The sequence below is a fragment of the Pseudochaenichthys georgianus genome, chromosome 2, assembly GCF_902827115.2.
Source record: "Pseudochaenichthys georgianus chromosome 2, fPseGeo1.2, whole genome shotgun sequence".
NCBI classification, from domain to species: domain Eukaryota; kingdom Metazoa; phylum Chordata; class Actinopteri; order Perciformes; family Channichthyidae; genus Pseudochaenichthys; species Pseudochaenichthys georgianus.
Window position 1 is genome coordinate 10,579,343 of NC_047504.1, and position 27,568 is coordinate 10,606,910.

General features: G+C 42.4%; 5 protein-coding genes across 6 annotated transcripts in view; 4 read left to right on the top strand and 1 right to left on the bottom strand.

Annotated features, from left to right (window-relative positions):
- The first annotated feature begins 412 nt into the window (after window positions 1-412).
- On the top strand, window positions 413-3,549 carry LOC117460198 (inosine-uridine preferring nucleoside hydrolase-like). Its single transcript, XM_034101477.1, has 8 exons — window positions 413-518; window positions 743-927; window positions 1,767-1,946; window positions 2,035-2,146; window positions 2,415-2,551; window positions 2,662-2,739; window positions 2,987-3,103; window positions 3,200-3,549. Exons 1-8 carry the CDS (start codon window positions 467-469, stop codon window positions 3,350-3,352), a joined length of 1,014 nt encoding a protein of 337 aa, XP_033957368.1. The 5' UTR covers window positions 413-466; the 3' UTR covers window positions 3,353-3,549.
- Window positions 3,550-3,756: 207 nt separating this feature from the next.
- unc50 (unc-50 homolog (C. elegans)) lies at window positions 3,757-9,343 on the bottom strand. 2 transcript variants are annotated; one of them, XM_034101512.2, is made up of 6 exons: window positions 9,253-9,343; window positions 8,244-8,512; window positions 7,650-7,770; window positions 7,415-7,554; window positions 7,088-7,195; window positions 3,757-4,305 (listed from the first exon to the last, which is right to left on the bottom strand). In XM_034101512.2, the coding sequence occupies exons 2-6, from the start codon at window positions 8,509-8,511 to the stop codon at window positions 4,169-4,171; spliced, it is 774 nt and encodes a 257-aa protein (XP_033957403.1). In that variant the 5' UTR covers window position 8,512; window positions 9,253-9,343; the 3' UTR covers window positions 3,757-4,168. The 2 variants fall into 2 exon arrangements, with proteins under 2 accessions (XP_033957403.1, XP_033957395.1); XM_034101504.2 differs by having other exon boundaries at window positions 8,244-8,515.
- Window positions 9,344-9,692: 349 nt separating this feature from the next.
- Window positions 9,693-15,806, top strand: LOC117456796 (NADH-ubiquinone oxidoreductase 75 kDa subunit, mitochondrial-like). The gene is made up of 19 exons (XM_034096649.2): window positions 9,693-9,783; window positions 10,633-10,704; window positions 10,908-10,993; window positions 11,090-11,197; window positions 11,310-11,386; window positions 11,497-11,578; window positions 11,665-11,795; window positions 11,886-12,071; window positions 12,213-12,347; window positions 12,500-12,614; window positions 12,934-13,079; window positions 13,295-13,423; window positions 13,583-13,712; window positions 13,840-14,000; window positions 14,237-14,391; window positions 14,558-14,733; window positions 15,126-15,260; window positions 15,350-15,422; window positions 15,509-15,806. The coding sequence occupies exons 2-19, from the start codon at window positions 10,635-10,637 to the stop codon at window positions 15,592-15,594; spliced, it is 2,181 nt and encodes a 726-aa protein (XP_033952540.1). The 5' UTR covers window positions 9,693-9,783; window positions 10,633-10,634; the 3' UTR covers window positions 15,595-15,806.
- Window positions 15,807-16,871: 1,065 nt separating this feature from the next.
- LOC117457268 (ras-related and estrogen-regulated growth inhibitor) lies at window positions 16,872-23,268 on the top strand. The gene is made up of 8 exons (XM_034097236.1): window positions 16,872-16,923; window positions 17,689-17,745; window positions 17,842-17,915; window positions 19,132-19,270; window positions 19,827-19,920; window positions 20,015-20,086; window positions 20,266-20,438; window positions 22,926-23,268. The coding sequence occupies exons 1-7, from the start codon at window positions 16,872-16,874 to the stop codon at window positions 20,372-20,374; spliced, it is 597 nt and encodes a 198-aa protein (XP_033953127.1). The 3' UTR covers window positions 20,375-20,438; window positions 22,926-23,268.
- A 1,619-nt stretch (window positions 23,269-24,887) lies between these two features.
- creb3l1 (cAMP responsive element binding protein 3-like 1) overlaps window positions 24,888-27,568 on the top strand; it is a 29,243-nt gene continuing 26,562 nt past the window's right edge. Inside the window, exon 1 of the mRNA XM_034097096.2 lies at window positions 24,888-25,049. Coding sequence (XP_033952987.1) covers window positions 24,939-25,049 — 111 coding nt within the window. The 5' untranslated portion in view covers window positions 24,888-24,938. The remainder of the gene's footprint in view (window positions 25,050-27,568) is intronic.

Here is a 27,568-nt window from a genome sequence, read left to right on the forward strand (position 1 = left end):
AAAACAAGCTGAAGGCATGAATGTGGTTCACCAAAATAAAAAATAATAGCAATATAGCGGTCATTTTTTCAACCACAGACACACTTAAAGTTCCTGTCTGTCTCATGCAAAGCATATCACACGTCTGTGTCCACAAGCATGCGACTGCAGAGAAGCAATTAAAGCTTGCTAGACACGCCATTTAACTCATAGTTTGCATAGTTTTGGATCCAAAGAGCAACAAATACAATTGCAGTGTGTGCAACAAGAGAACATCAAGTCAAATATGATCCTTTCGCGTCCCCAGGAGGAGCGGCCACATATGATCACGCTATGCATGATAAAGCAATTGTGTACTAGGAGGAGGAGACTAAATATTGTTATGCAAGTCCAACTAATTATCTTGCATTATATGAACATTTGCCTCAAGCAAAGCCACGAGTTTGTTCTGTTGCGTCATCCTAAGTTTTGAAGCAGTACACAAAGCATGGAGGAGCAGAAACGCGTTTCACTCGGTTTGAAGACCCATTTGCTGACTGGTAAATTGGTTGTTTTGCTTTCTGTGCCGCTAAACTGCATCCTTTCTCACCCACTTTGTTGATTAGTTAATGCAAAATATATTCGCTTTTACTGAGAATGTAAAAATACCCGAATTGACTCAGGAGTGCTTAGATTTAGGTGTGGACCCACCCTTTCCAAAAACATGGCGGACAGCACTGACGCGACAAACCCCTTCTGAACACACACCTGCCTTTTCTCGCAGGTAAAATGAAGAAAAAGATCATCATCGACGTGGACACAGGTGTGGACGATGCTATGGCTATCATGATGGCGCTCGCGGACCCAGACGTGGAGGTTTTGGGGATCACCTGCAGCCATGGAAACACCCCCCTGGAGAACTCCTGCAAGAACACACTGAGGGTGTTAAAAATCTGCAACAGGCTGGACGTAAGGTTTATTATGAGGACCTATTACCAGATCTAAAACTGTCGTGTATTTAAAGGTGGGGTAGGTAAGTTTCAGAGACCGGCTTGCGATACACTTTTTGTTATATTCCATGGAATGCTCTTAACATCCCGATAGCAATGAATATCTTAAGCAGATTTTCTCCGGTTGTGTATTTTCAAATTCTAGCGATCTCGAGCCGGTTTTTCAAACTTACCTCACCTTTAATAGAAGTAAAATATAGAAGTATTGACCTTACACAAAGAGTTGCATACCATTTGTAACTTTTTCGTCATGAAGCTTCTTTCTTAGTAATAAGTAAATAATAATAATAATAATGCAGGGAAAACATAGGAGAATTGTACAAATCTATTTGAATTTTTGTATTTTATTTGAATTAGAATAAGAAACTTTTGGAAGTGTATGTTGAGCAGTTTACAAGTTTCGGTGAGATGTGGAACATTATATAAGAAGGAAGACTGGGGGAAAATAACTTTAAAGGTGATCAGATAGAAACATATATAGTTTTTTGTGGATATTACATTTGTATTCATGGGGAAGAGATGGACTGACCCAAACAAAGTTGTTGACACTTCTACTAAGAGCTAGCAACATGGCACGACAAAACATAAAAAAACAAAGAAGGCAAAGTTGTTTATTTGACAAATATTATATTCGAATTTCATCACCTTTTGATAGTGTTCCTTTTTTTTATATATATATATTCTTTACTTATGTTCTTTTTTAACTTGGTTTAGACCGCCTGGTATGAACAGTATATATAATGATAATGCTATATTATAAGCATATTTTCTTTAATAAACAGCTGTAATCTCCCACAGATCCCAGTGTACCGGGGGTGTGCGCAGCCCCTGCTGGCTCGCAAACTTCACGCTGGAGATTTCCACGGAAAGGACGGGCTGGGGGACGTGCCGGATCCAAACGCTCCGGGCCTGGAGCTGCTGCAGAAGAATAAAGCGGCGCAGGCCATCGTCAAGATGGTCAACGAGCATCCTGGAGAGGTGGGTGGAGGGTAAGATAGTAGATAATCAATGAGTTTAAAAGTGTTTCTGTGTTCACAATTGTCCTCTTCCTTATACCACTATGCAGGTGACTCTGGTTGCCACGGCGCCCCTCACTAACCTGGCTGTAGCGGTGTCACTGAACCCAAACTTCACCCAAAAACTGAAGGCGCTCTACATCATGGGAGGAAACACTGAATGTAAGACGTGTGTGTGTGTGTGTGTGTGTGTGTGTGTGTGTGTGTGTGTGTGTGTGTGTGTGTGTGTGTGTGTGTGTGTGTGTGTGTGTGTGTGTGTGTGTGTGTGTGTGTGTGTATCAACTGCTCTTGTTTAACTCAATGTTAGTGGAGGTAATGTGTTTTTTGTGTGTGTGTGTGTGTGTGTGTGTGTGTGTGTGTGTGTGTGTGTGTGTGTGTGTGTGTGTGTGTGTGTGTGTGTGTGTGTGTGTGTGTGTGTGTGTGTGTGCAGCCAGAGGTAACACTACAGTGTGTGGAGAGTTTAACTTCGTGGCTGACTCCGAGGCGGCCTACATCGTGTTGGACCGCTACACCTGCCCCACCTACATCGCCACCTGGGAGTTCAGCTGCAAGAACAGCCTGCCCTGGGTGAGGCACTATATATGTATTGATTTATTTAATCAAACAACAACATTGACTTATTTCAGTGTTGTTGAAGTTAAACTGCTGACTTACTTTGTGTCTTTTGTCTCCCTCAGTCTTTCTGCGACACTTGGCTGGCACAGGACACAGACAAGGCTCGATTCATGGAGCAGATCTACGCCCACACCAGGAAGGTATGACAGCCTCCTCTTGTTCAATACACTGAGAGAGATAACCTGCCTCTGAATAGTAGTAGAGTAGACGTAGAAGGAAATAGAAATACTCAAGTTAGGAAGAAGTATGCCAAAGTTGTACTTGATTAAATGTACTGTTTACCACTGTTGTATGACTCTTGTTGTGGGACTGAAGATGGAAATTAGCTTGTGGTTAAATCTGTCATAGTCCTTGTTTAATAGATATAAATACTATCTGTCCCTGCAGATGGTGCAGACTGAGCGGTACCAGAAGGAGCTGGTGTCAGGCCCGGGCTTCAACACCTGTGACTGCTACGCCATGGCTGCAGCCATCGACGACACCCTGCTGACGGAGAGTGAAGAGGTTTTAAAATACTGTTCTCCTCTTTGATTTATCTATTTTCAGCAGAAGGGGCGGGCATTTCCGTATTACATATTTTTTTGTATCTTCCTCCTGCAGGTTGCGGTCACGGTGGAGCTGGACGGGACTCACACCCGAGGCATGATGGTGCTGGACTACATGGGCCTGCTGAAGAAGAAGCACAAGGTCTTCATCATGAAGGAAGTCGACCAGGAGAAGTTCAAACAACTGCTGATGAATTCACTGAAATAGTAAATAGTATAGCCTCATCGTATTAAAGTCAAACCCTTCATTATTCCAAACCTTTGTGAAACATTACAGGAGAAAACAATGCATCTTTCCTGCCAAACATTTTGTAACAGAAAACATATTATTATTCCTGGCAGTATAATTAGTAAAACAATGTATCTGTATAACCTTTATGTTCCTCAAAAATATTAAATACGAAACGATGACTTGATTTGTACGTTCCTGGTATTTGATTTCATTTGAAAACTACAGCATGTTTCAGACTTTAGTATATAATCCTTTGCCTGCTATTCATTTCCAAGAAACACACACCTGTAAAACACACCCTGGTGGGAGGTTTGAGCATTACACCCTTGTTTGGAATAGGATTCATCATTTATTTCCTGACAAAGTAAAACCAAAGTAACCCAAATTAATAAAACCTTTTATTGAAAGTGCTCAGGAATGTACACTTCATTCAGAGAAAGGAAGAAAGAAAAGTGTCCATCCCATGTCCCTCTACTTTCTCTTCAACAAGCAGGATTTATTTTAAAGAAAAAAAACAACACTCTTCAGAAACAATCATCTGTGTATATATTACAACCTGCCAGAAATATTTACAAATCATACAAAAAGAAACAACAATAAAAGCTGCATCTCATCCGTCGTCCTGTTTTCTGTAACTAGTCCAAACACATCCTCAGAGCTCCGAATCCACACCAGAGCCAGACAGAAAATCAACAGAGAGTGGAGCAGCTCGTCCTTAGACTCGAGTCCTTCCCACAGACTGGAAGAAGCTGGAGATTCATTGGTGTGTGTGTGTCCCGCCTCAAAAGGCCCCTACTGCACCCTGTACTTGTAGAACCAGCAGAGGCCCTGTGTGAAGTTCCAGCCCAGAGACAAGGAGAGGATGTAGACGATGACGAGCAGAGCGAAGGGGTACAGCAGCGCCACCGTGTTCTTCAGGAAGGGAAGGGCTGTGGGGAAAACAGAGTATACAAACATCAGCACATTGACACCTATAAAGTCACAGTGAAATGTACACTACGTTCCTACTCCTTTAGAGCAAACAGTGTTTTCGTTGACCCTACATCAGTGCTTCTCAAAGTGTGGTCCGCGAGCGCCCCCTAGTGGTCCGCGAGTATATTGGTAACATTTCACATTTTAAATAAATACAATTTATTTAAGTTTTTCGCACTCTCGCGGGAATATCTCCGCAATGGAACGAGCCTAAGTTTCACTTTCGATTGCATGATATAGCCCAGATAAACACCTGCATCACACATGTTGCCACTTGTTTGTACCATTTTCAGGTGATTTGTAAAAAAACTATGTGTTTTTGGATATTTGTGGAGTTAGGTGGTCCGCGAGTGTCTTTTTATTGGTTAAGTGGTCCTTGGTATGAAAAAGTTTGAGAAACACTGCCCTACATGGACATAAACACTCCAGACAATAAATAATAAAAAGTAAGGGCTGTCCCTTCCCAGACATAACCACAACCGCATTTATGGTACCTCTCTGTTTTTGTGTCCTAAGACAACTTCCTGTTCCCAGGAAACATAGGCACACTGCCGTTTTGTAATTATTACGACTATCAATTACACTGGTGGATTTTGAAATGACCAATTACTATCAAATAAGAAAAACAACATTAAAAGTATCTTATTTTGGCTTGGAAGATAACTGAAACAGCTGTTTAGGACTAACCCTAAGCCAGAAATTGTGTTCAACGGAGGTGGCGTCTTTTACTGCAAAGTTGGTACTTTAATAGAGACAATGTTGAGAATGATCTTTCTCTGTGTATGTGATTATTGTTAGGGATGTCCCGATCACCTTTTTTTGCTCCCGATCCGATTCCGATCATTTGATTTTGATAATCTGCCGATACCGATTCTTCCCGATACGATCTTTATGCAATGCATTAAGAGAAAAAAAAGGTAACAGATAACGGCTGGTCATCCAACGCGATGAAGTCAGCTATCTTGGCTGTTATTCTTTTGGCCTTTTCACTGTTCTGGGGCAGTTTCTCTTTCCTTTTCAAAGCCTCTGAAAGTGTCGGTTGTTTCAGTGCCGTTACCTGAGTGGCCGCTGTGTACTCGTCGTGTTGTTGTTGGTGTTTCTCAGGTGGCGTGTTAGATTGGTCGTGTTGAACGTAGCTCTGTTCTTTCCACCACGTGGAACCTCTGCCTTGCAAACATTGCATCTGGCTGTTACACTGCCTTCGCTTTCAATGTTATAATACTTCCAAACTCCTGACATTTTCTCTGTCCCGACTCCCGAGTCACCAGCTGAACGTAGCCTCTCGTTAGCTTGCTGCTACTATTAGACACTGCGCCCACTCTGTTGCCAGATTTCAGAGGAATAAGCAACCAGGTCTGAAAACAAGCCCAAAGAAAGCAACTCATACATGATGTTGTGTCATTTTAAACCAAAACTAAGTCCTCAGGATGACTTTAAGACGTGAACATGGTCATTTTTGTGTTGTAACATTAAATAAAAATAAAAAAAATTATTAAAAAAAAAAACAAACATCTCTAATTATTGTGGGGGAAACTTCTGAAGCAATTGGAGTCAGGACTCAGAGAGACACGAGGAGAGCTGGAGCTCTGATGGAGTCAGGACTCAGAGAGACACGAGGAGAGCTGGAGCTCTGATGGAGTCAGGACTCAGAGACACGAGGAGAGCTGGAGCTCTGATGGAGTCAGGACTCAGAGACACGAGGAGAGCTGGAGCTCTGATGGAGTCAGGACTCAGAGACACGAGGAGAGCTGGAGCTCTGATGGAGTCAGGACTCAGAGACACGAGGAGAGCTGGAGCTCTGATGGAGTCAGGACTCAGAGACACGAGGAGAGCTGGAGCTCTGATGGAGTCAGGACTCAGAGACACGAGGAGAGCTGGAGCTCTGATGGAGTCAGGACTCAGAGAGACACGAGGAGAGCTGGAGCTCTGATAGAGTCAGGACTCAGAGACACGAGGAGAGCTGGAGCTCTGATGGAGTCAGGACTCAGAGACACGAGGAGAGCTGGAGCTCTGATGGAGTCAGGACTCAGAGACACGAGGAGAGCTGGAGCTCTGATGGAGTCAGGACTCAGAGACACGAGGAGAGCTGGAGCTCTGATGGAGTCAGGACTCAGAGAGACACGAGGAGAGCTGGAGCTCTGATGGAGTCAGGACTCAGAGACACGAGGAGAGCTGGAGCTTTGATGGAGTCAGGACTCAGAGAGACACGAGGAGAGCTGGAGCTCTGATGGAGTCAGGACTCAGAGAGACACGAGGAGAGCTGGAGCTCTGATGGAGTCAGGACTCAGAGACACGAGGAGAGCTGGAGCTTTGATGGCAAACACTGACGGTTTATTTGGAGCTTCGGCCGGAGAATTCACAAGACATGTCACGGGCCACGAGTTGCCCACACGGTTGAGATGCCACAATCAATTCTGAAGAGCCCTCCTGCAGCTCCAGGTTTTAACTAGCTCAGAGCGTAATAATCCACATTCTTCAATAGAGAGACTAAACAGCTGAGGACACTGAATCACAGTTGTTGTCGCTTATGGCTCGAGGTCATCCACACCCCGAGAAGGATGTGTTCCAGGTGTCCCACAACTATAACTATCTCTGCCCGGTCACAGACTGGCAGCAACAACAACTTGCTAGGGCAGCCCCTCCGTATGGGAGATAACGGCTGCTCAAGGTTGCTCAGCTGCGTCAGAGGGCGAAGGAAGGACATGCAGGGCAAATTATTCCCCAACAATTATGACTTACCGTTGTATCCCAAGAATGAGATGTAGAGATAATAGCCGATGGCAATCAGCCACGTTGTGTTCCCCACAAAGTATCCTATGAACCAGTCACTGTTTATTACCACGAGATCTGAAACACACGGGACAAAGAGTAAGTGTGGTGAAAAAGGTGGCAGGTGTTATTCTACAATAGCAATAATATGAATTGCTGATGTGGTATTTAACAATAACAAATGTAAACTAATCAGAATAGTGTCCTTAATCTTCATTCAACACATACAATGCGCCTTTAATTGCACACAAAAACATTTAAAAAGACTTTAATTTGATGAAGGTATTTCCGACTCACGGTTTATGAAGAACAGCTGCAGGAAATGCAGGATGATGAGAAGAGGAAAGAAAGCATTGAGGTGAACATCGAATGCGTAGCCCCACTCCACATCAAAGTTTCTGCCTGGCTGCTTCAGGAGGTACTTGTTGGTGATAAACCTGGGGGAAACAAAACGATGTTTCAGATTCAGGAGAGGGTCCATCTGTACAGGCAGTTACACAAAAGTATGTGTATCTTATATAGGCAAACTCACCACATGAGGGTTGATATGAAAAGACCGACTCCTATACAGTCGACAAACACCACCCACAGCAGCAGCTTCAGGGTCTCCACCACTCCCATGTCCAGCACCAGACCAAAGCCTATCGTTGACACTGTGGAGGAATAAAAGGAGTGTTCAGCCATCGTAGTAAAGTTACAACATCTTGTCTACTGTTGGGAAAATAGTGAATGTCCTCTTCCAATATCAGAGTAACATGATAACAAAGGTATCCCAACTGTAGCTGTGAACATGACAGGATGTGTGATGACCTAGAAGAGCATCAGGACTGTTTGAGGCAGATGATAGCTATGTGGTTAACATGATGATTCAGCCTCTATGGAGAGAGACATCAAGCATGCTCATTTCTGACGTGGAGCTAATCTGAAGTAAATATTGAATACTGCTTTCTATTCCTCCATCTTGTGACTGTGTGACTCCCTCTCTTGGATATCAGCATGTGAAGGACACTGCTCAGGAACTAGCTGATGCTCTGTATGTGATGAGAAATCCATGGGTCCTGAGGTTGAAGCTCAAGCCGGGGACCAGTGATATGTTCCTAACATCTACAATCGAGTATAAACTTACCACATAGCCAGATGCCGAGCAGGACCAGGAAGGCCGGGTCGTCCCTCGCCCACTGGTCCTTGGTCTGTTTCCTGTAGTGGAAGTTGCGGTAGACTCTCTGTGGCGACGTAAACAAGTAAAGCATCTGCCAAATGGCAAACTGAAAGTCCATCTGCTTGAAATGGAGCAGCCGCCGCAGGTACTTGTAGCGTTTGAATCCCGCCGTGTGACGTGCAGTGTCTCTTGAGTCGAGGGCGCCGTTGCTGTGCGGCAAAGTAGTCGGCAACATCCTGCTAAATATCAAATGAAAAGTAAATATAAGCAGGGAAGATATAGAAGATGAAGGAAGACAGGTTGATTTGCTATACACGTGCTTATGGTGGAGAAAGACATGTTTTGAGAATGTGTATACTTGATGTAATCAATTAAGCATATTATGAATGATATATGATCAAGATTGTTCCAAGGTAAAAATGCATTTAAACACAGTAGCGCATGATTATTTAAGTAATAATGATGTTAAAAACATTATATTGTACATAATATCTATATTTTAATCCAATCTTAACAGTGACATAGTTGCTGTATTTATAGTTGGTAAGCCATACAGATACACAGTCCTGTAGTTCACATTTCTATGATATACTCTATACATCTATTACATGTGTCCTATAACATAATATAAATGCAAAGTCACTAAAAAAGAATGACAACAGAGAAACAGAGGATGCTAATGTGATGCTACACATAAACTATGTAAGAAAAAACACAAACATGCTTATTTAATTATATGTTATTAAATGAAACACCTAAACTAGGACATTTGTACCCCTAGCAAGCATTGGTATAATATAATGTTGTTGTTAGTTGACGCTAACAACACAGGTATCACTGTTAGCTTGATGCTAACTAGTTTAATGAAAAGAGAAGGCCTAGTCAGGTTTATTTGTAAAAAACTTGGGGGAAACGAAGCAGTGACTATTTTTTATAAGCTAAACAACTAAACGTATTTACTCTGAATATTATTCACCTGTTTTTGCTGAAAAAGCTCCAACTCTTTGCTCGTTTTCTGTAGCTGTTTGCTTCCTGAACTGTCGCGAAGATGAACACGTAGAAACTTCCGGTATCAGGCGGTGCATCATGGGAAATGTAGTAAAGGGTGGACATCAGGATTTCATGCAGTGATGTAAGCCTGCCTGTGATGTAATCTAATTAAAAATAAGAACACATTTAAATATAAAGAAAGAAAGAAAGAAATATTAAGAAAATAGTGATTAAATAAGACTAGGAAACATTTCAAGTAAAATTATTGTTGATCAAATACAATCAGTAATTAAAGATGATCACATTCGTAAGCACTATTATACAAATTAAATACAATTGTGGGTCCTTTGGAAACGTTATGATTTATGTGTGAACAAACATTTTAAGCATAATGTTAACTTCATTTGAAACGGAAGTAGGACAACATTCTACTTCCGCTACCCATCGCCATAGCTTTCGACTGGTGTTAAAAAATCTGATAACCGCTGTTCTGGTCAAGAAGGCCAAATAGCGAAAGGTAAGAAACTAAAACACTGTATACACTTACTAATGTTTAAATGCGTTTGTTATTCATTTGCGAAGCTAGTGTACATGTCTGTATTTGACCTCATTATCCCTTTTAACCCTCTTACAACATTGCAATGCCCGTGTCCTTGAGTGCTCTTAGCTAACAGCTAGCCTGCAAGCAATGAGTCCTTAGGAAGGTCCAAGCTCCCTATTAGCTTTTATCCTCTTGACATCACTTAAAACCTGTATAAAACATGCATTAACATTTAGTTTTGTCAGTATGTTTCCGCACTGTGCATAACCTCCTTGAAACGAGTACCTAGCTGGTTGAGTAACAGCATCATTGTTGTTGACAGTGACAGCTACTAGGCTAACACTGCCACTGAGTTATACTTTGATATATGTGTTAAATCAGTCCAGTGAAAGTTACCTATATACATGTTTGGAAAAGGGAGCAAGGTCATTTATTTAATTCCTCCTCAATCTGAATGAATACAAGCATCTTATATCAGGCTTTGGGCTTAATAATAGAATCAATACAACTTTTTAAAAATGAACATAATAATATAAATTAGACCTACACAGCTATGACTTACATACAATCTGAGCATTGCAAAGTTGTTGCCATGATAGAATAAGTGAGCTACCTATTTTTGCATAACTGATTGATTTTGTTCACACATTATGCATCCAAGACATTTCATCTCAAAGGCAAATTGGAGCACAAACAAATACAATGACAGCTTCACAGCTCTATTTCTTGTGGGTAGATCCGGAACAAATAGTCAACATTAGTTGATCAACATACATTATGTATAATAAGATTAGCTCATATATTAACTTTTTGTTTTCCTCTCAGTCATGTTGCGACTGCCATCCGTTGGGCGGGCTCTCGCCTCAGCTGCCAAGAGCAGCATGGCACTCAACACTGGTAAGACTTATTGATATTCATTTAATTGTTTTCAACTTGCTATGTTTCTGTGTATCAGATAACTGTTCGTAGTGTATACGATTTTCATAAGCATCGCATGAATAGTTTCGTTTTAATATTTCAAGCTACTTCCATTTTATAACCCGTCTCGTGCTTCAGATAAAACCAAAACAATGTGGATTAAGTTTGTTTGTCTGGATTAGTTCCAGTGCGTGCTGCCAGCAACATGGTGGAAGTGTTTGTTGATGGGAAATCCCTGGAGGTGGAGACTGGAACAACAGTGCTGCAGGTAGGAACTAGGAAACACCCGATGAATTTACTGAAACCACAACAGATGTTTCAGATGGTCTTCTCCCACTTAATCTTGGTTCCTTTTCCCCATCAGGCCTGTGAGAAAGCAGGAGTCCAGATCCCCAGGTTCTGTTACCACGAGCGTCTCTCAGTCGCGGGAAACTGTCGTATGTGTCTGGTGGAGATCGAGAGAGTTGTAAAGGTAACCTAGGAGCCTCTGATTGGTCAGGAAGCAGAGTGATATATTCACCACTAGGCTCAAAGTGCATTTAAGTGTGTCTAGTTTCTAATTGACATGTGTGTCTGCTTCTCAGCCGGTAGCAGCCTGTGCTATGCCCGTCATGAAGGGCTGGAACATCCTCACCAACTCAGAAAAGACACGCAAAGCCAGGTACAAAAAATCACATATTCAAATGTATTCTAACACGACTTTCTTTTACATTTCACCTAAGTTCAGCTGCTATTGAAACTGGCCTTATAAATGTGTGTGTGTCTCATCAGGGAGGGAGTGATGGAGTTCCTGTTGGCAAACCACCCACTGGATTGTCCTATTTGTGATCAAGGAGGAGAGTGTGACTTACAGGTACGTTTATAACCACTTCACTTCTCCCACGTCAAACCATTTCATTATTTCTCCTATGTTAACACTCCTGCCTGCTGTGCTCTCAGGATCAGTCCATGCAGTTTGGTTCAGACCGCAGTCGTTTCACAGAAGGGAAGCGCGCGGTGGAGGACAAGAACATCGGGCCGCTCATCAAAACCATCATGACCCGCTGCATCCAGTGCACACGCTGCGTCCGGTACGAGCAATATAAGCATCCATATTTATATCAAACAGTACGTTTAATACAAGAGATCCTCTAACGGCACGTTCGTGCATCCCTGTGTAGCTTTGCCAGCGAGATCGCAGGTGTTGAAGACCTGGGAACAACGGGAAGAGGAAACAACCTGCAGATCGGGACGTACGTGGAGAAGATGTTCATGTCCGAGCTTTCAGGCAACGTCATCGATATCTGTCCTGTCGGAGCGCTCACCTCCAAACCTTACGCTTTCACCTCTCGACCCTGGGAGACCAGGTAGGACACGATTTCATACAATAGTCATACAAAAAACAAGAGGCGAATCCTTCAATTTGAAGGCGTTTTGATTAGTTAGTCTTTGTGTTTGATTCTGCCATATTGTTTTATTCAACTTGGTTTTTTTGCTGCCTTTTGCAGGAAAACGGAGTCGATCGACGTGCTGGATGCTGTTGGCAGTAACATCCTGGTGAGCACAAGAGGCGGGGAGGTGATGAGGGTGATGCCCAGGCTGAACGAAGACATCAACGAAGAATGGATCTCTGACAAGACCAGGTAAAATACAGACCCACGCCAAAACCATTAGCATGTTTATGACTGAATTAAAAAGTGATGTCGGCAGAAACATCAGGTTTGACTTAATCCATTCAAAAGTCAGATGCAGCTGGACTTAGCATAACAAACTAACCCCAAATATGTGTCTTCAGGTTTGCATATGATGGTCTGAAGAGGCAGAGGTTGACCCAGCCAATGGTGAAGGACGATGCAGGTCAGCTGACCCCGACCACCTGGGAGGACGCTCTCACTCGTGTTGCTGGAGCAGTAAGTGTTTGTTTGCGTCCTTTATATAGGAGACATGTCATTTCATGCCTTGTTATTCATGCATCTCTTGGAGTCTGTTTGTTTAAGTGTGTGTGTGTGTGTGTGTGTGTGTGTGTGTGTGTGTGTGTGTGTGTGTGTGTGTGTGTGTGTGTGTGTGTGTGTGTGTGTGTGTGTGTGTGTGTGTGTGTGTGTGTGTGTGTGTGTGTGTGTGTGTGTGTGTGTGTGTGTGTGTGGTGTGTGTGTGTGTGTGTGTGTGTGTGTGTGTGTGTGTGTGTGTGTGTGTGTGTGTGTGTGTGTGTGTGTGTGTGTGTGTGTGTAGCTTCAAAGCGTGCAGGGCAATGAGGTAGCAGCGATCGCAGGAGGGATGGCTGACGCTGAAACTCTGGTCTCTCTCAAAGACCTGCTCAACAGACTGGACTCGGAGAACCTCTGCACTGAGGAAGTCTTCCCGATGTCTGGGGCCGGGTAAGACTGCGTTTATAATTTGACGTAATAGAAACGGCTTGAATTTGAACTTCTGTAAAGCCTAGTTCTCTTTATAAAAGATCTCAGTATTGTTTGTCACAGTAATTAACCCTAATCCACATCAGTGTGCTTTATCGGGTCCTTAGATAGGACATATTAAGGCCTGGAGAGTCCGTTTTGAAGTCGATATCTAACACTTCTTCCTCGCTCTGCAGCACTGACCTTCGCTCTAACTACCTGCTGAATTCTCGTATCGCCGGCATCGAGGAGTGTGACCTGCTGCTGCTCGTAGGAACCAACCCTCGCTACGAAGCCCCGCTGTTCAACGCCCGCATCCGCAAGAGGTACACTCGCACATCCCTCTATGAAATGACCAGTTCATTTCTCCTCATTGAAACGGCTTCAATGCAGCGAACATATACGTCATTCCTTCTGTGTTCGGTCTCTGCTTCTACCGGATAAAATCAATGTAATGTAATCAATTCCCCGTCTTTCTTTCTCAGTTGGCTCCACAATGAGCTGCGCGTCGCCATGGTCGGTCACAATGTTGATCTGAGCTTCACATACGATCACCTGGGAGAGGAGACTTCGGTCCTGAAGGAGCTGGCTAACGGCACACACCCCTTCTGCGAGGTAATGCCCTCAATCTCAATCTGCCTGTGGGGCTGATTTATGAACGGGTTTGTTTGTCTGGGAGCGCTCGGGTGAATTTCTTTGGCAGCTTTTACTTGATTTCTCGCCTCCTTCTTCCTGGCTCCAGGTCCTCTCCGCTGCTAAGCGTCCGGTCGTGGTCGTGGGCAGCAGCGCTCTGCAGAGGGAAGACGGAGCCGCTATTTTGAGCGTCGTCTCCTCCATCGCTCAGAACGCAAGAACCAGCAGTGGAGTGGAGGAGGGGTGGAAAGTCCTCAACGTCCTGCACAGGTACAACTCCACAATCCTCATGAGAGTGGACTCTTTTGAAGCTGTCAACACGAATCAATTACCTTCTCATGCCAGTTTAAATGTAGTTATTCACAACTATTTTGGCCTAATTTCAAAGGAGAATAACGAGAACAAAAGTGTAATTTCTTAAGATTTCTTTGCCCGTAAAGTTACTTAGATTTCCTACGTTTCATCATTGCTTCTTGCTCATATTTTGTGTGTGTGTGTGCGCGCAGAGTTGCCTCTCAGGTGGCAGCGTTGGACCTCGGCTACAAGGCGGGGGTTGACGCCATCAGAGCGACTCCTCCCAAAGTGTTGTTCCTGCTGGGAGCCGACGCCGGCTGCATCACCAGAGCCGACCTGCCCAAAGAGAGCCTCATCATCTACCAGGGTACACACACACACACACACACACACACACACACACACACACACACACACACACACACACACACACACACACACACACACACACACACACACACACACACACACACACTTAAATATCCAGTGGTGACCATGAGAGAAAGTATATTAAAGATTTTAAACCCCTCCAGGTCATCATGGTGATGTAGGAGCACCGATGGCAGACATCGTCCTCCCCGGCGCTGCGTACACGGAGAAAAACGCCACGTATGTGAACACTGAGGGGCGGAGCCAGCACACCCGGCTGGCCGTCAGCGCGCCGGGGATGGCGAGAGAGGACTGGAAGATCATCAGAGCCGTGTCTGAGGTGAGCACGCTAGATGTAATAAGCTATTTCCGTTGACTCCTTTAAAGGCAACTCAAAACGCATCTCTTCGCATCTGTCTTCCTTGTAAACTAATTTCCATCACCTCGTTTCAGCATCACTTCAGTCACATGCTCTTATCACATGGCAATACTTTTGGTGTTGTGTAATGTTTTTATAATTGTTATGCTTAAGCTATTGCAACTTTTCTGTCATCACAAATGTGCTTTGATTTGTCACTTTCACACAGAACATGACTTATTGTTTATTTAATGTTTTTTATAACAGAATTGTAGTTGTAAAAGTGACCAAAATAAAGCATTTCAAAATAGTCAAACATAATATTCATATTTAAATTGACCCCAAATGTAATGAACATGAATGTGTGTGTGCAGCTGGCCGGTGTGACGCTGCCCTACGACTCTGTGGAGGAGGTCCGCTCCAGACTCGCCGAGGTCTCTCCCAACCTGGTCCGTTATGACGACGTCGAGGAGGCAAACTACTTCAAACAGGCTAATGAACTCGCCCAGGTACACACACACACACACACACACACACACCTGTAGAGTATAATGCCAAAGAAAGAATAAGAAATGATCTCTTTATTGTTGTTCTGCAGGCTGTGAACCAGGAGCTCATCGCTTCTCCTCTGGTTCCACCTCAGCTCTCAGCAAAGGACTTCTACATGACGGGTGAGTGTTTTTAAAATAGGGGATACAGAGGAAACATTAAAACATGTAAGAGATGTCCAATAATCCTCTTGTGTTTCTCTGTTCAGACTCTATCAGCAGGGCGTCCCAGACGATGGCTAAATGTGTGAAAGCCGTGACCGAAGGATCAGTCGGCGAGCCGTCCATCTGCTGAACAGTACAACAATAAACTCTACTTTGAAACACACACACACACACACACACTTCTCTGAACCAACTCGGTGTCGCGTCATAATTTAAAGTTGTCCTTGATGCTTGTACTATACTCTTGGATCCTTTCCACTCCTGTTAGCAAGCTTTGTTGAATAAAGCATATTAAGAGAACGTATTAAATATGAATAAAATCTTACAAATGTCGTTAATCCAGTTTGGGTGGTTTCTATTTCTTGCATTTCTGAACATAACTATTTTACTAATGCTTTCCTAACTTCTGCCCCTTCAAGAGAAAGCCTATTGAACTGCATTACCTCAATGATTCAAGTCGTCTCCATTTCTTTTTGACTTTCCAGGAAACGTTAGCCAAATATTCTCTCGTAAAACATGCTCTAATCTGTCCGCTTCTAGATCTGAGGACACTCGGGAGGCCTGAATAAAAAGCAGTTTTGCCAAATCCAGAGGTTAGCTCGGGGTCACAGCAAGAAAGGACGTTAAAAGCTAAGAAATTAATTAGAAAAAAGCAGGAACGTTGTACTTTTAGGTGTAGTTGCTAACGCCTGTAGTGGAAGTTGTTGATTTGTGTTTTTCTAGGCATTTGTCTGTTCTTCTAATGATGAACAAGAAATATTTTAACGTTTTTTTTTTCTTATGGCTGTCATTAAAACTACTTTGTAGGTGTCTTCAACTTTATCAAAATACTTAAAAGGCATGAGCTACAGACACTCCCTAGTTTTCTCATGGCATGCACCAAGTAACCATCTAAAAAACCATAGAATAGATGGTAGGAAAACAATAGATTTTGCGGGGTGATATAAACTGTTCAGATTGTATCTTCAGCTCTGGATTTCCGTCCAACCTTCGTGGAATGATTGCAAGTCCCGTAAGACTTTTCTAAGTGTCTTAAATAGATCAGAAGTGCTTACAGGGGTGCAGACAAATGGCTCTTGTCATATACTGTTCCGTAAAAGAGAGAGAGAGAGAGAGAGCTCCTATAACCAAAACACACACACACACACACGGAAAAGAGAGAAGACAGTCCCGTCTCTTCGTTCCAGTCTGCTCAGTGTCTGAAGACAGTGAGTTCCTTATTTTACACCTCTCCATATCTGGAATTTATTTCTACTTAAAGGTCAGTATGTTGGTAACCCTTACGCTTATTTTTACGAGGTTACATGTTTTAAGGTTTTGTGGAGAGGCTTTACATTTGACGCCTCTGTTCTCCTCTTCAGTGTTTTCATGCAGCGACAGAGGACTAATATTTGAGCCAACAGGACGATGGTTCCAGTTAAACTCCTCATTCTTGGATCTCAAAACTCTGGAAAAACAGGTAAACAAATGGAACAACAAAAACAGGTAGAGTCTTTGGATGAGTAACAGTAGCTTAGGACACATGTTTTCCACAGTTTAGGCACGGACAAGAGGTTAAGTTCAGGGTTACATTTCGGTCACGGTTTAAAGGGTTTTTCTAAATATGGAAACCTCACAAAGGTCTAACGCTGACCTCTCCTCACAAGCTCTAAAAATGGACCCGGACAATGCTGTTTCAGCCTTTCAAATCAAATGAGATAGCGAGTAGACTTAAGATACATTTTAAAGGATTAATCTCAATAGGACAACTTATTAAAGATGATATTTGGTTACTGATTTAAACTTAAAATGTATGGATTTCTGGACAGAGCCACGTTAGAAGCACCTTACACATACACCAGAACACACATTGCCATATTACAATGTATGTGTGTGATAACTGCTACAGGACACTTACAGCAGATCCATTTCATAAAAGTGTATCGGATGTTTCAGAAAAGCCATAATTTCAGGCTCAAAACATTACTTTAAAGCCAAGTAAGTCTCCAACAACAGCTTGAAGGAGCCTACATAACTTTTTAGAGTCTCCTGCCAAAGGGAAACTCGGAGCTCTCACGCTGCAGACAAAGACGTCAAACAAACGCTCCAGACTCTTTCCACCCAAACACAGAGTAAGCACTTCTGCCTTTGTTTAAAGAAGGCAGGTAGCGTTACTAAGAGGATCATTCTCCTCTGAAGGAACAACAGGAACATGCTGCAGATCAGTGTCTCTTTGTGTCTGCAGCTCTGTGTGTTCGACTCATCACCAAGCGCTTCATCGGAGAATACGACCATAAAAAAGGTAAATATGTGCGACTGTAATCATTGTTGGCATCGGAGAAGTAATTGGACCAGGCTCACGGGATTAAAATAATACAATATGTGTGTGTGTCCACAGAGGTGACCTACAGGTGCAGTCGGGTGGTGGACCAGGAAGCTGTTGATCTGGAGATTTTGGATTTAGCTTGTGAGGTAATTGTTGTAACTTCGCTACTGTCATTGGGTCAACTTTAAACACGTTTCTAAATGTTTTTATTACGGGTAATTAGATCTAAGATACCAAGAAAAACAACCTTGATAATTTCATACTACGTTCCTGTCAAGAAAAATGAATGACTACATTTGATTGAATTATTATTATTATTATTACATTATTACTACATTGCATTTAGCTGACGCTTTTATCCAAAGCGACTTACAATACGTGCGTTCGACCAACAAAATACAAGGTGGAGTCGAAAGAGATGAGTTTTCAGTCTGCGCCGGAAGGTGTGTAAGCTATCTGCTGTCCTGATGTCAGTGGGGAGCTCATTCCACCATCTTGGAGCCAGGATAGCAAACCCACGTGTTTTTGCTGATGGGAAATTATGTGTTTTATCGCATCTGGAGTCATTCTGGGCTGCCAGTACAACAGAAAAATTTATTCAAAACTGAGTCCTGACGAAACTTTGAGATATATAACTCCATCAACCTGTTGTCCTCCGATCTTAACAAATATATAGTCAACATTTCTGCTTTGTTTTTTACTCAAATTGATGTTAAACTATGAGTAAATTAAGTCTATTGATCATAAATGCCAGAAGAATATATGTAAAACTTCGGACTATAAAGCGCACCTGCATATGAGCCGCAGCAGCTAAATTGTCAGTCTGTCTTGCTCTCGTTCTGTCTCTCGGTTCCACTTTTACTTTTGCGCGCGACCTGTCTCACTCTTTTCCGGCCTCCAGCTTTTCCTGCTGGAGCCCGCCGCTTAAAGGTGGCGGGCGCGGACCGGTCCTAGAGCCCATAGAGTTAAAGGTGGTTAATTTTACCTGTAAAATCCATAGATTTAGGAGGTTCCCTAGTGGCCGTTAGCTGTACAAACAAAATGGGGGAAAAAGTCGCGGTTTATAGTCCGAAAAGTACGGTAGTTGTCTTTAGAGGTGTGTCCCAGATATATGTTGTGATTTAAACTATAAGCTTAGTTAACTATCAAACTACGATAACAATGGCACAGTTGACGGCAAGACAACACAACGCGTATTTTCCAAGATGTCAAACTTTTTCAATTGTTTGCACCATTAAATCTATATTTGATAATCTAATTACCATGATTCACATGACATGATGTGACAAAGGAGATGCAAGGTGACTTGATATGACCATAACGTATATAAAGTGGTGTTTTAATAAGGTGATGCTCCTGCAGGACAACTGTGCAGCCTCTCTGGAGGCGTCGCTGCGCTGGGCCGACGGCTTCCTGCTGCTCTACTCCGTCACACAGCGCCTCGGTTTCCTGGAGGTTCCTCGCCTCAAGAAACTCATCGACCAAACCAAGCAGAGTCTGGGTAGGTGAAGGAACTCACTCATCACCGGCTGCATGTGCTAAAACATGTTTGGACAGGAGTTCAGTAAACTTAATGTGTGATCTAGAGACAACTAACTAACCTTGACCAGACCTTTATAAAAACAGTGGGTTCACTGTGTTTGTCTCTGCTCTAACTCTGCCTGTCCTCTGTCTATTGTCACCTTTTACACACACACACACACACACACACACACACACACACACACACACACACACACACACACACACACACACACACACACAAGCTCTGGCATGCAGGCTTTACCTACAGATCACACGTCTTGCTACCAAACATGGTTTATATAGTGTGTGTGTGTGTGTGTGTGTGTGTGTGTGTGTGTGTGTGTGTGTGTGTGTGTGTGTGTGTGTGTGTGTGTGTGTGTGTGTGTGTGTGTGTGTGTGTGTGTGTGTGTGTGTGTGTGTGTGTGTGTGTGTGTGTGTGTGTGTGTGTGTGTGTGTGTGTGTGTGTGTGTGTGTGTGTGTGTGTGTGTGTGTGTGTGTGTGTGTGTGTGTGTGTGTGTGTGTGTGTGTGTCAGTTGTTCCTACAGTGCTGGTAGCCAATAAAGCGGACCTGGAAATCGGCAGGGAGGTCACAACAGAGGAAGGACAGAGACTGGCCAAGGATTTAAGGTGTGTGTTATTTTGACGAGGGCCTTTTAATAAACTGTGTGTGTCTGATTAATCTGTGTGTGTGTTTGTGTGTGTGTGTGTGTTTATACTGTAGGTGTGGTTTCAGGGAGCTGTCGGTGGCAGAATCGGTTTTAGCTGTGGAAACCGCCGTGACTCAGGTCATCAGGTTTGGTTCAACTTTATTACAACATCTCACAGTTTGCAGAAAAACATTTCTTGTATTTTATATCTGTAATTGTTTGTTTGTTATATCTGTAATTGTTTGTTTGTTATATCTGTAATTGTTTGTTTGTTATATCTGTAATTGTTTGTTTGTTATATCTGTAATTGTTCGTTTGTCTGCAGGTTGGTGTTGGACCAGCAGCGTCCTCTTCCTGACCGACGCTCCTACATGCTGACGGTTCGCCACGCTCTGACCCGGAAACTGACCCGGTCCAAAACCATGCAGTGGTGACGGCAACGAGAAACCAGTCTGCAGCTATTCCAGTGGGACATCTGAGAGAATGGACTCTTGAAGTGTAAGTTTGCCTGCTTTACACATATTAACTCTGTTGACAAGAACACATGGGTGCCGCAGACTAACATATGAAGTTAGAGTGAGAAATATGTGTGTGTTGAAGAGTTGGAAAAAGCTTCAAAAATAGGGAATCAAAGGCAGAGGGTGTCTCTTTTTAAGTTACATTTCAGACAAACCCCAAGTTGTTTTTGAAGAAAGTAATATATGGACAGTAAGAGCAGATATACAATGATAATAGACCATTTCTCTCTTATGACAGGCTTTGTTTTTGATAATAATAATAATAATAATTCCTTACATTTATTTCAATGACTCAAAGCGCTTTACATATACACACATTACACATATATCATACATGCAATGGTCAGATACTGTGGACAATACCCACAGGAGCAAGTTCAGGTGAAGTGCATACAAATAAGTGAGTTGTTATGTGTTGTGTTCTCCAGTAGAGGGCAGTACAGGTGCAGCAGACTATTATCAAATATTTTGGCCAAAATTATATGCATACCTCTGTGCAGTTTGGTATGGAAGAAGCTGACCCAGATATCCTAATTATAGCGAAGATCATTTACAGAAGAATGGACACAATGAAATGTCCGTGAGGTTCATCAGTGTGTGAGTGAAGCAGTCCCTTGTTGCAGCTGGAGAGCGTGCAGATGACCCAACAGACTGTAAAGAATGGGGCTGGCTTTGATTACAGTCTTGGCGTTATTGGACTCTGTATCTCTGTCCTCATCGCTCACTCTGAACTCCTGAACTTTACAATAACGTGAGACATCTGATCTGAGGGAGGAAAGACTAAAACAGGAAAGGAAAACATCTTCTTGGGTTTATCCAGCTCAATTTATCCACACTGTGTAAACTAAATGCTGAAGCTCATGCCACTGGTAAAGGCTTTATGTGAAATGTACTCTCCATCCAACCACCATCATTAGTATTCATCATCTACTCCACCCAACCACCACCAACCAACCAACCACACAACCCCACTGGGCTCCAAGTGCAGACACACAGGAAGGACATGTGCAGTTAGATAGGAAGTTACATCCTTAAGATGTTCATGATATCAGACGCCCATACTATTTATTTGATTCTACTTAATTGGATTCTGTGATTGTGACTCGATGGTAGTTTTTATTGATTACTCACAGGGTCTGACTTTTTACATCTTATGGATAACACTGTTAGTAAGTGTTGCCAGATAAGACATGAGGAATTCTTTAAGATAATGAAGTAAAACTATTTGCCACATATAAAACAAAAAAGGAAACGATGAGGGAGATATTGCTGATTTTTCTTCTGCCAGGTTAAATGTTTTCCACAAGTCCTCAAATGTATACAAGAAAATACAAGTTTTTCTTTCCCTTAAAGAGCAACATATGCTTTTTTTGCATCACATTAGAAATATTAGAGTTTGAAGTTTAACTTAAGCGAGTAGTTTGATCAAAACACTTATTTCTGTGATGATGGGAGTTAGTTCTGGCCAAATCTAGTCCATTTTAAAACTGTATTTATTAGTTTGAGCTTTTCCTGCTCGTTTATTGTGCTTTTTTTCTGTACGCCTGAATTCTAATAGCACTTTATTTATTTCCGGTGAAGTTAATAATTGAATTGTTATGACGGTGGTTGAGGAGATCCTTAAAAAGTCTTGTTTTGGCCTTGACTACTAATTTACTGTTAGCAGGGAGCAGAAGTCATAAATATAAAATGTTTAATCAACATTCACCAGCATGAGTGAGTGCTACAGTGAATTCGCTCCAGCCATTTAACAAGGTCATCAGAGAGAGAGAGAGAGAGAGAGAGATATTACAGAAAGCAGAGACAGATCCTAACCAAGTACAGGCTCAGTGACCACAGACTGGCAATCGAAACAGGAAGACTCAAAAGATCCTGGCAACCAGAAGAGAACAGAATATGTGGTCACTGTACGACAGGTGAGACCGAGACAGAGATGCACTTCCTCCTGAAGTGCCAAACATTCAACGAAGTGAGGAGCGTTTACTGGAACAAGTTGAACTCTGTGATCCCAGGTTTCAAGGAGGTTGATGACCTCTCAAGACTGAGAGTACTGCTAGGAGAAGGAGACAAGGCACACCTTGCTGCCCAGTATGTATACACATGCCACAACCTGAGGGACAGTGAATGACACACACACACACACACACACACACACACACACACACACACACACACACACACACACACACACACACACACACACACGTTGAAATGTAATTATATCACTGTATATATATATCATCAATAATATGTAAACATTTGAAATGTATGTTAATGTTGTTAATTATTTTGTATTGTGATGCTTTGGCAACATTGTTTAATTTAACTTTCATGCCAATAAAGCCCCTTTGAATTGAATTGAATTGAATTGAATTGATATTACATGAGGGTTCCATCTCTAATCGTTCTTGTGTGTGAATTATAGAACAACAACAATGTGATGTTTGTTTGTTTGTGATGTCATCAGATTTCACAGACGGAGACAGAGGATGGAGACGATGACAACAATGGATGTTTGGCGAGGCGATGACATTACAGCGGTCACCAAGGAGACGAAAGTTCAGAACCCGAGTCACCTCTCCCTCTCAGAATAGAAGATGAGTCATCATCCTCGCATCATCGCACCAGGAGCCAATCGGAGCGCTGCGTGTCACCACCTGCATCAACAGACAACAGACCAATCACAGAACGACGGCTTTTCAATTTCTATACATTTTATGTTCTGAATAAATACATGAATTAAATTAAATGCTCTTTCCGGAACTAGAATTTTGTATGCAAATAAAATAAACCATATTATAGTATGTATTTCCTTGCCACCACCTCCTTTTCCCCTTCCATTATTAGATTATTTTAATATAAGGAATATTAAATATCCCTATCATCTTTTTATGTTTCAACTAGTGAATGAAAAGCAGCCCATCTTTGTTGAATGTCAGCTGGTTGTCTGGTTCTGCCTTTAACAGTTATTATCGCCCCACAAGTTCAAACTAAATAGGGTTTGTCTCGTGACAATATTGCTCCACAGTGCCACCAGTGGTCAAACACTCCGCAGGGTGCCTTTAATTAGAAGTAGTAAGGTGTGTACAGTAATCAATAGAAACTCGCCACAGATATACAACACCTTGTTTGTGAGAGAACAACAGATACAGCCTGTCTCGATATGGGAAAACCTCCGTAAACTGATATATTGAGAGAGAACGGACACAGAGAAAAACAGTAATAAGAGATCATAACATGTAACGTGACAGTTATTGACTTTTGTGTGAATAAGAATGGACAGAAAAAGCTGATAGTCATCACCGTGTCACCTCTTACACACCCTATGATGTCAAGAGAGCCATTGATGCCCTTATCAAATTTGAAGACAATCCATTTGGTAGTTGTAGAGATATCTCAATAAATAAAATGCCCTTCTTACAAGCCTCTTTCACGGAAATCTACCCAGATTATGTAACAGGTCACAGCTCTGATACCTGCAGCACAATGGACGGGGTTTTAATCTCTCCATCTCTCTCTCTCATAGGAGGAGTTATGTGGGGCAGCATGAGGAATGAGATGGGCGAGCCTGAGAAGACAGTGAAGCAAAAAAGCTAATTAATTCCTCTTTTGAAGAGTGTGTGTGTGTTGTAGCTGCAGGCAATATATATCGGGGTGTCAAAACGATCAATCAAAACCGTCCTTACCTTCCTTTTTCTTGATTTGTATTTCACACAAGGAGCCTGGCTGATTAGGCTCTAGGTAAAGCACAAGTAAACTTGTTTTAATAAGAATAATAAAGAATAATAAAGCTTTCATTTGTCCCCCCAAGCTAATAGAAAAGGGAGCTATATGTCAGTCGGCTGGTCTGTACACGCCTACACAATCCTGAAATCACCTGTGAGTGTATAGCAGGGTGCATTCAAGTGCATTACATTGTAAATTATACAAATAAATGATCAAATAAGTAAATATCAATGATTTTCAATTTATATTAAAGGTGAGTTCATTCAAACTATTAATGTATGCCATGTTGACCCATCAGCAGTTCCTTTTGCCTTTTTTAAACTCTTATTTTAATATGCTTTATGCAAAATCATTAAAAAAAAATTAATCAAACATTTTCCCAAATATTTTCAGACAAAATAGTGTTGCAAAGGTGGGATAAAATATAGAATAAGTATTATTTCTGTGTATTTTGGGGGGCGTGTTAGTTATTTGAAGCCACGGGGGCGGGGCTTGACTAAATACTCATTGGCTCGTGGGGGGAGGCAAAAACGCACGCGAGCAGGATGGTCCTCGCGCACACAGCTGGATGGAAAGCGTTGACTCTTCAGCTGCAGACAGAAGGATGTGAATTATCCACATTTTCCCAGTTTGTCACTGAAAACAACGCTGTATGGTGTAAATAACGACTGGAAACGAACACAGTTGAATTTTAATGAATTTATCTTGATATTTGCTAACAGTCCAGCCGGCTACTGAGCTGCAGACAGAAGTCATGATGGAGTCTATCTTAGACAGTTTGGCCGCAGAGAAACTCTATCCGTCCGGAGGGAGCAACCTGTTGGACCTGGAGGAGCTCAGCGACGGAGACTTCCTCACTAACGTGGTGAGTTATTCAGTTATTACTAATATTAAACGTGTCGCAGGTCCAAAATGCACCACTTGTGTCACCAGAAACACACCCCAAAAGTGAGAACAGTCCTCGATATTGTACATGTTTTCCTATGCTATTTTCAGAACACTTTTAAACAAATTATCCTATTGCAAAGTGGTGGGGACAAAATTGGCCATTTCCAAAAGTGATGAGGACATGACCACAGTTTAAATTACGCCTATGTGCAGTATTCATAAGACCCATTCGGGCCGGTCCGGTTCCTCCCGGAGCCGGACCTCAGGAGAGCGGTGTGGACATACATCCGGGGCCCTAGTGTGTGTTTAATTGAGCAAACTTAATGTGTGAGACTGGCATCACAGACACCGGCTGCTGGCGAGTTACTGGTTAACTTGCTAGTGCTGTGTGTGTGTGTGTGTGTGTGTGTGTGTGTGTGTGTGTGTGTGTGTGTGTGTGTGTGTGTGTGTGTGTGTGTGTGTGTGTGTGTGTGTGTGTGTGTGTGTGTGTGTGTGTGTGTGTGTGTGTGTGTGTGTGTGTGTGTGTGTGTGTGTGTGTGTGTGTGTGTGTGTGTGTGTGTGTGTGTGTGTGTGTGTGGTTGTGTAGCTCCAGGTGTTGCAGTCCCCAGCAGCAGCAGACCTGCCTCTTACCTTAAACTTCATTAGTCTTCAATTAGCTTCTTCTATCGTTTCATTCAATGAACCCTAAACCCTAATTAAATGCAGACATGTCAGTAATTGTAACAACAAGTTATTCTCTTATTTTAAGTATAGTATTTTGATAATCAGTTGATCGTTTCAGTAATATTGAAAGCATAAATGGCCATTTTTCTCTTGTTCTAGTCTGATTACTTGACAACATATGTGGTTGAGTCATTGATAATACAAAACAACTGTATCAATAGTCAATTGCAAGTCTGCAGGCCATGTCTTCTGTGGGTACTTTAAATAAATAGACTGCTACCTGCTCCATGCTACTGCAAACTCATCAGTGGTGCAGTAAAACCCCTTTAAAGCCACCTGTTGTCACATTAGGTCCTGAGGGCAACAGCTGCATGCATCATCTCCGGTGCACCTGAGGCGTCTTTGATTTACATAAAGGTGTAGCTGTGATTGCATGGAGCAGAACCATGCTCATTAATATAATAATTGCCTTGTTAGATGCATGTAAACGTACAGAGTTGAATCTAATTGTAATACGAGCAGCTAGGCAGTATCCCTTAATTAATGTATTCCTCAAAGTGTGCGGTGCACCTCGAGCCACAAAATGCCAAAAGTATTCAGCCATGCCCCATTTGCACGCCATGCTTGACCAAGCGTTGCACTCTTAATGAATGGAAACAGGCTGAGAGCCGTGTCACCGCTGCATAGTGAGAGTGAGATGATAAAGATCCCAATATCAGCAGGAAGTACTCTCGCTTTGTTCTGTCACAGCCGTCTCTTTTTCCACTCTTTCTCTCCCTTTTTTTTTGAAAGCACAGGTTTTGAAAGCAGACCTCTATTCTAGTCAGTGAGTCAGCCCAGCAGTCTGCTTGTGGTTTAACCCCCCCGTCCTTGTTCTAAATAAAGTAGTCCACTCTGCTGTGAAGCCACTAGGCTGGGCTGTACCACTGAGGACATGGGAAAGGATGACTGAAGCATGGCGTGCTTATACACATTTGAATCCTTTACCTATAATCTGCTGTTGTGTTGTAGGCACAGGTGCAGCATCAGAGACCTCCTTGGTGCTGGGGCTTTGCAAGGAGCATGGATTCTCTGAGCTTTATTGCTGAAAACTGCAAAATAAAAGCAGTGAGACAAAACAGAAACAATTAATTGTGGGGCATAAAACCAAAACAAGATGCAGAAAGAGGCAATAAAGCTCAGAGGAGCTGAGAGAAACTGCAGAGTGGGTGTCAGCTCGTCACCATGAATTACTGTTCCAAATTACTTCATCCAGCCTCAATGTGGGGTTATCTTGAAAACTCGCCTTTTTTTGCATGTTTCCCGTGCATCTACATTCAGCATTTAGCCTCCTGTACATGTGTTCTGGCCACTTTAGCCCAGACTTGTGCACATCCTTGATTAGATATAATCAGAGTGTGGTTTATTCCATTCAGACAAATGCCCATGAGCACTTTTTGCATTCATATCTTTGTACAAAGGATGGTTAAACAAAAGTCCAGATGATATGAATGGAGGCAACATCTTATTTATTTAAGCCATGGTCTATGGTGCAGTACAGCATGTGTTTACCTCCTTTACTTCCTGTTAATAACTACAAGGACATACATAGTGTAAGTAAGAAGTATGAGTGGGCATTACAGAGCTGATAGAGATTACTTTAGATAAAAAAGCGACTCGTACATTTCAAGTTATTCTTGAATACATCACTATTCACTTATGGTGAGTCAAGGATATTCAGCCTTTGAACAGATCCAAACTTAAGCCAATATTTGAGCATAAAGAACGTTTTTCTCTGACTTCCATCGGGTCCAGAAAGTTATCCCATGTCACCTCTTGAAAAGTCAAGGTACA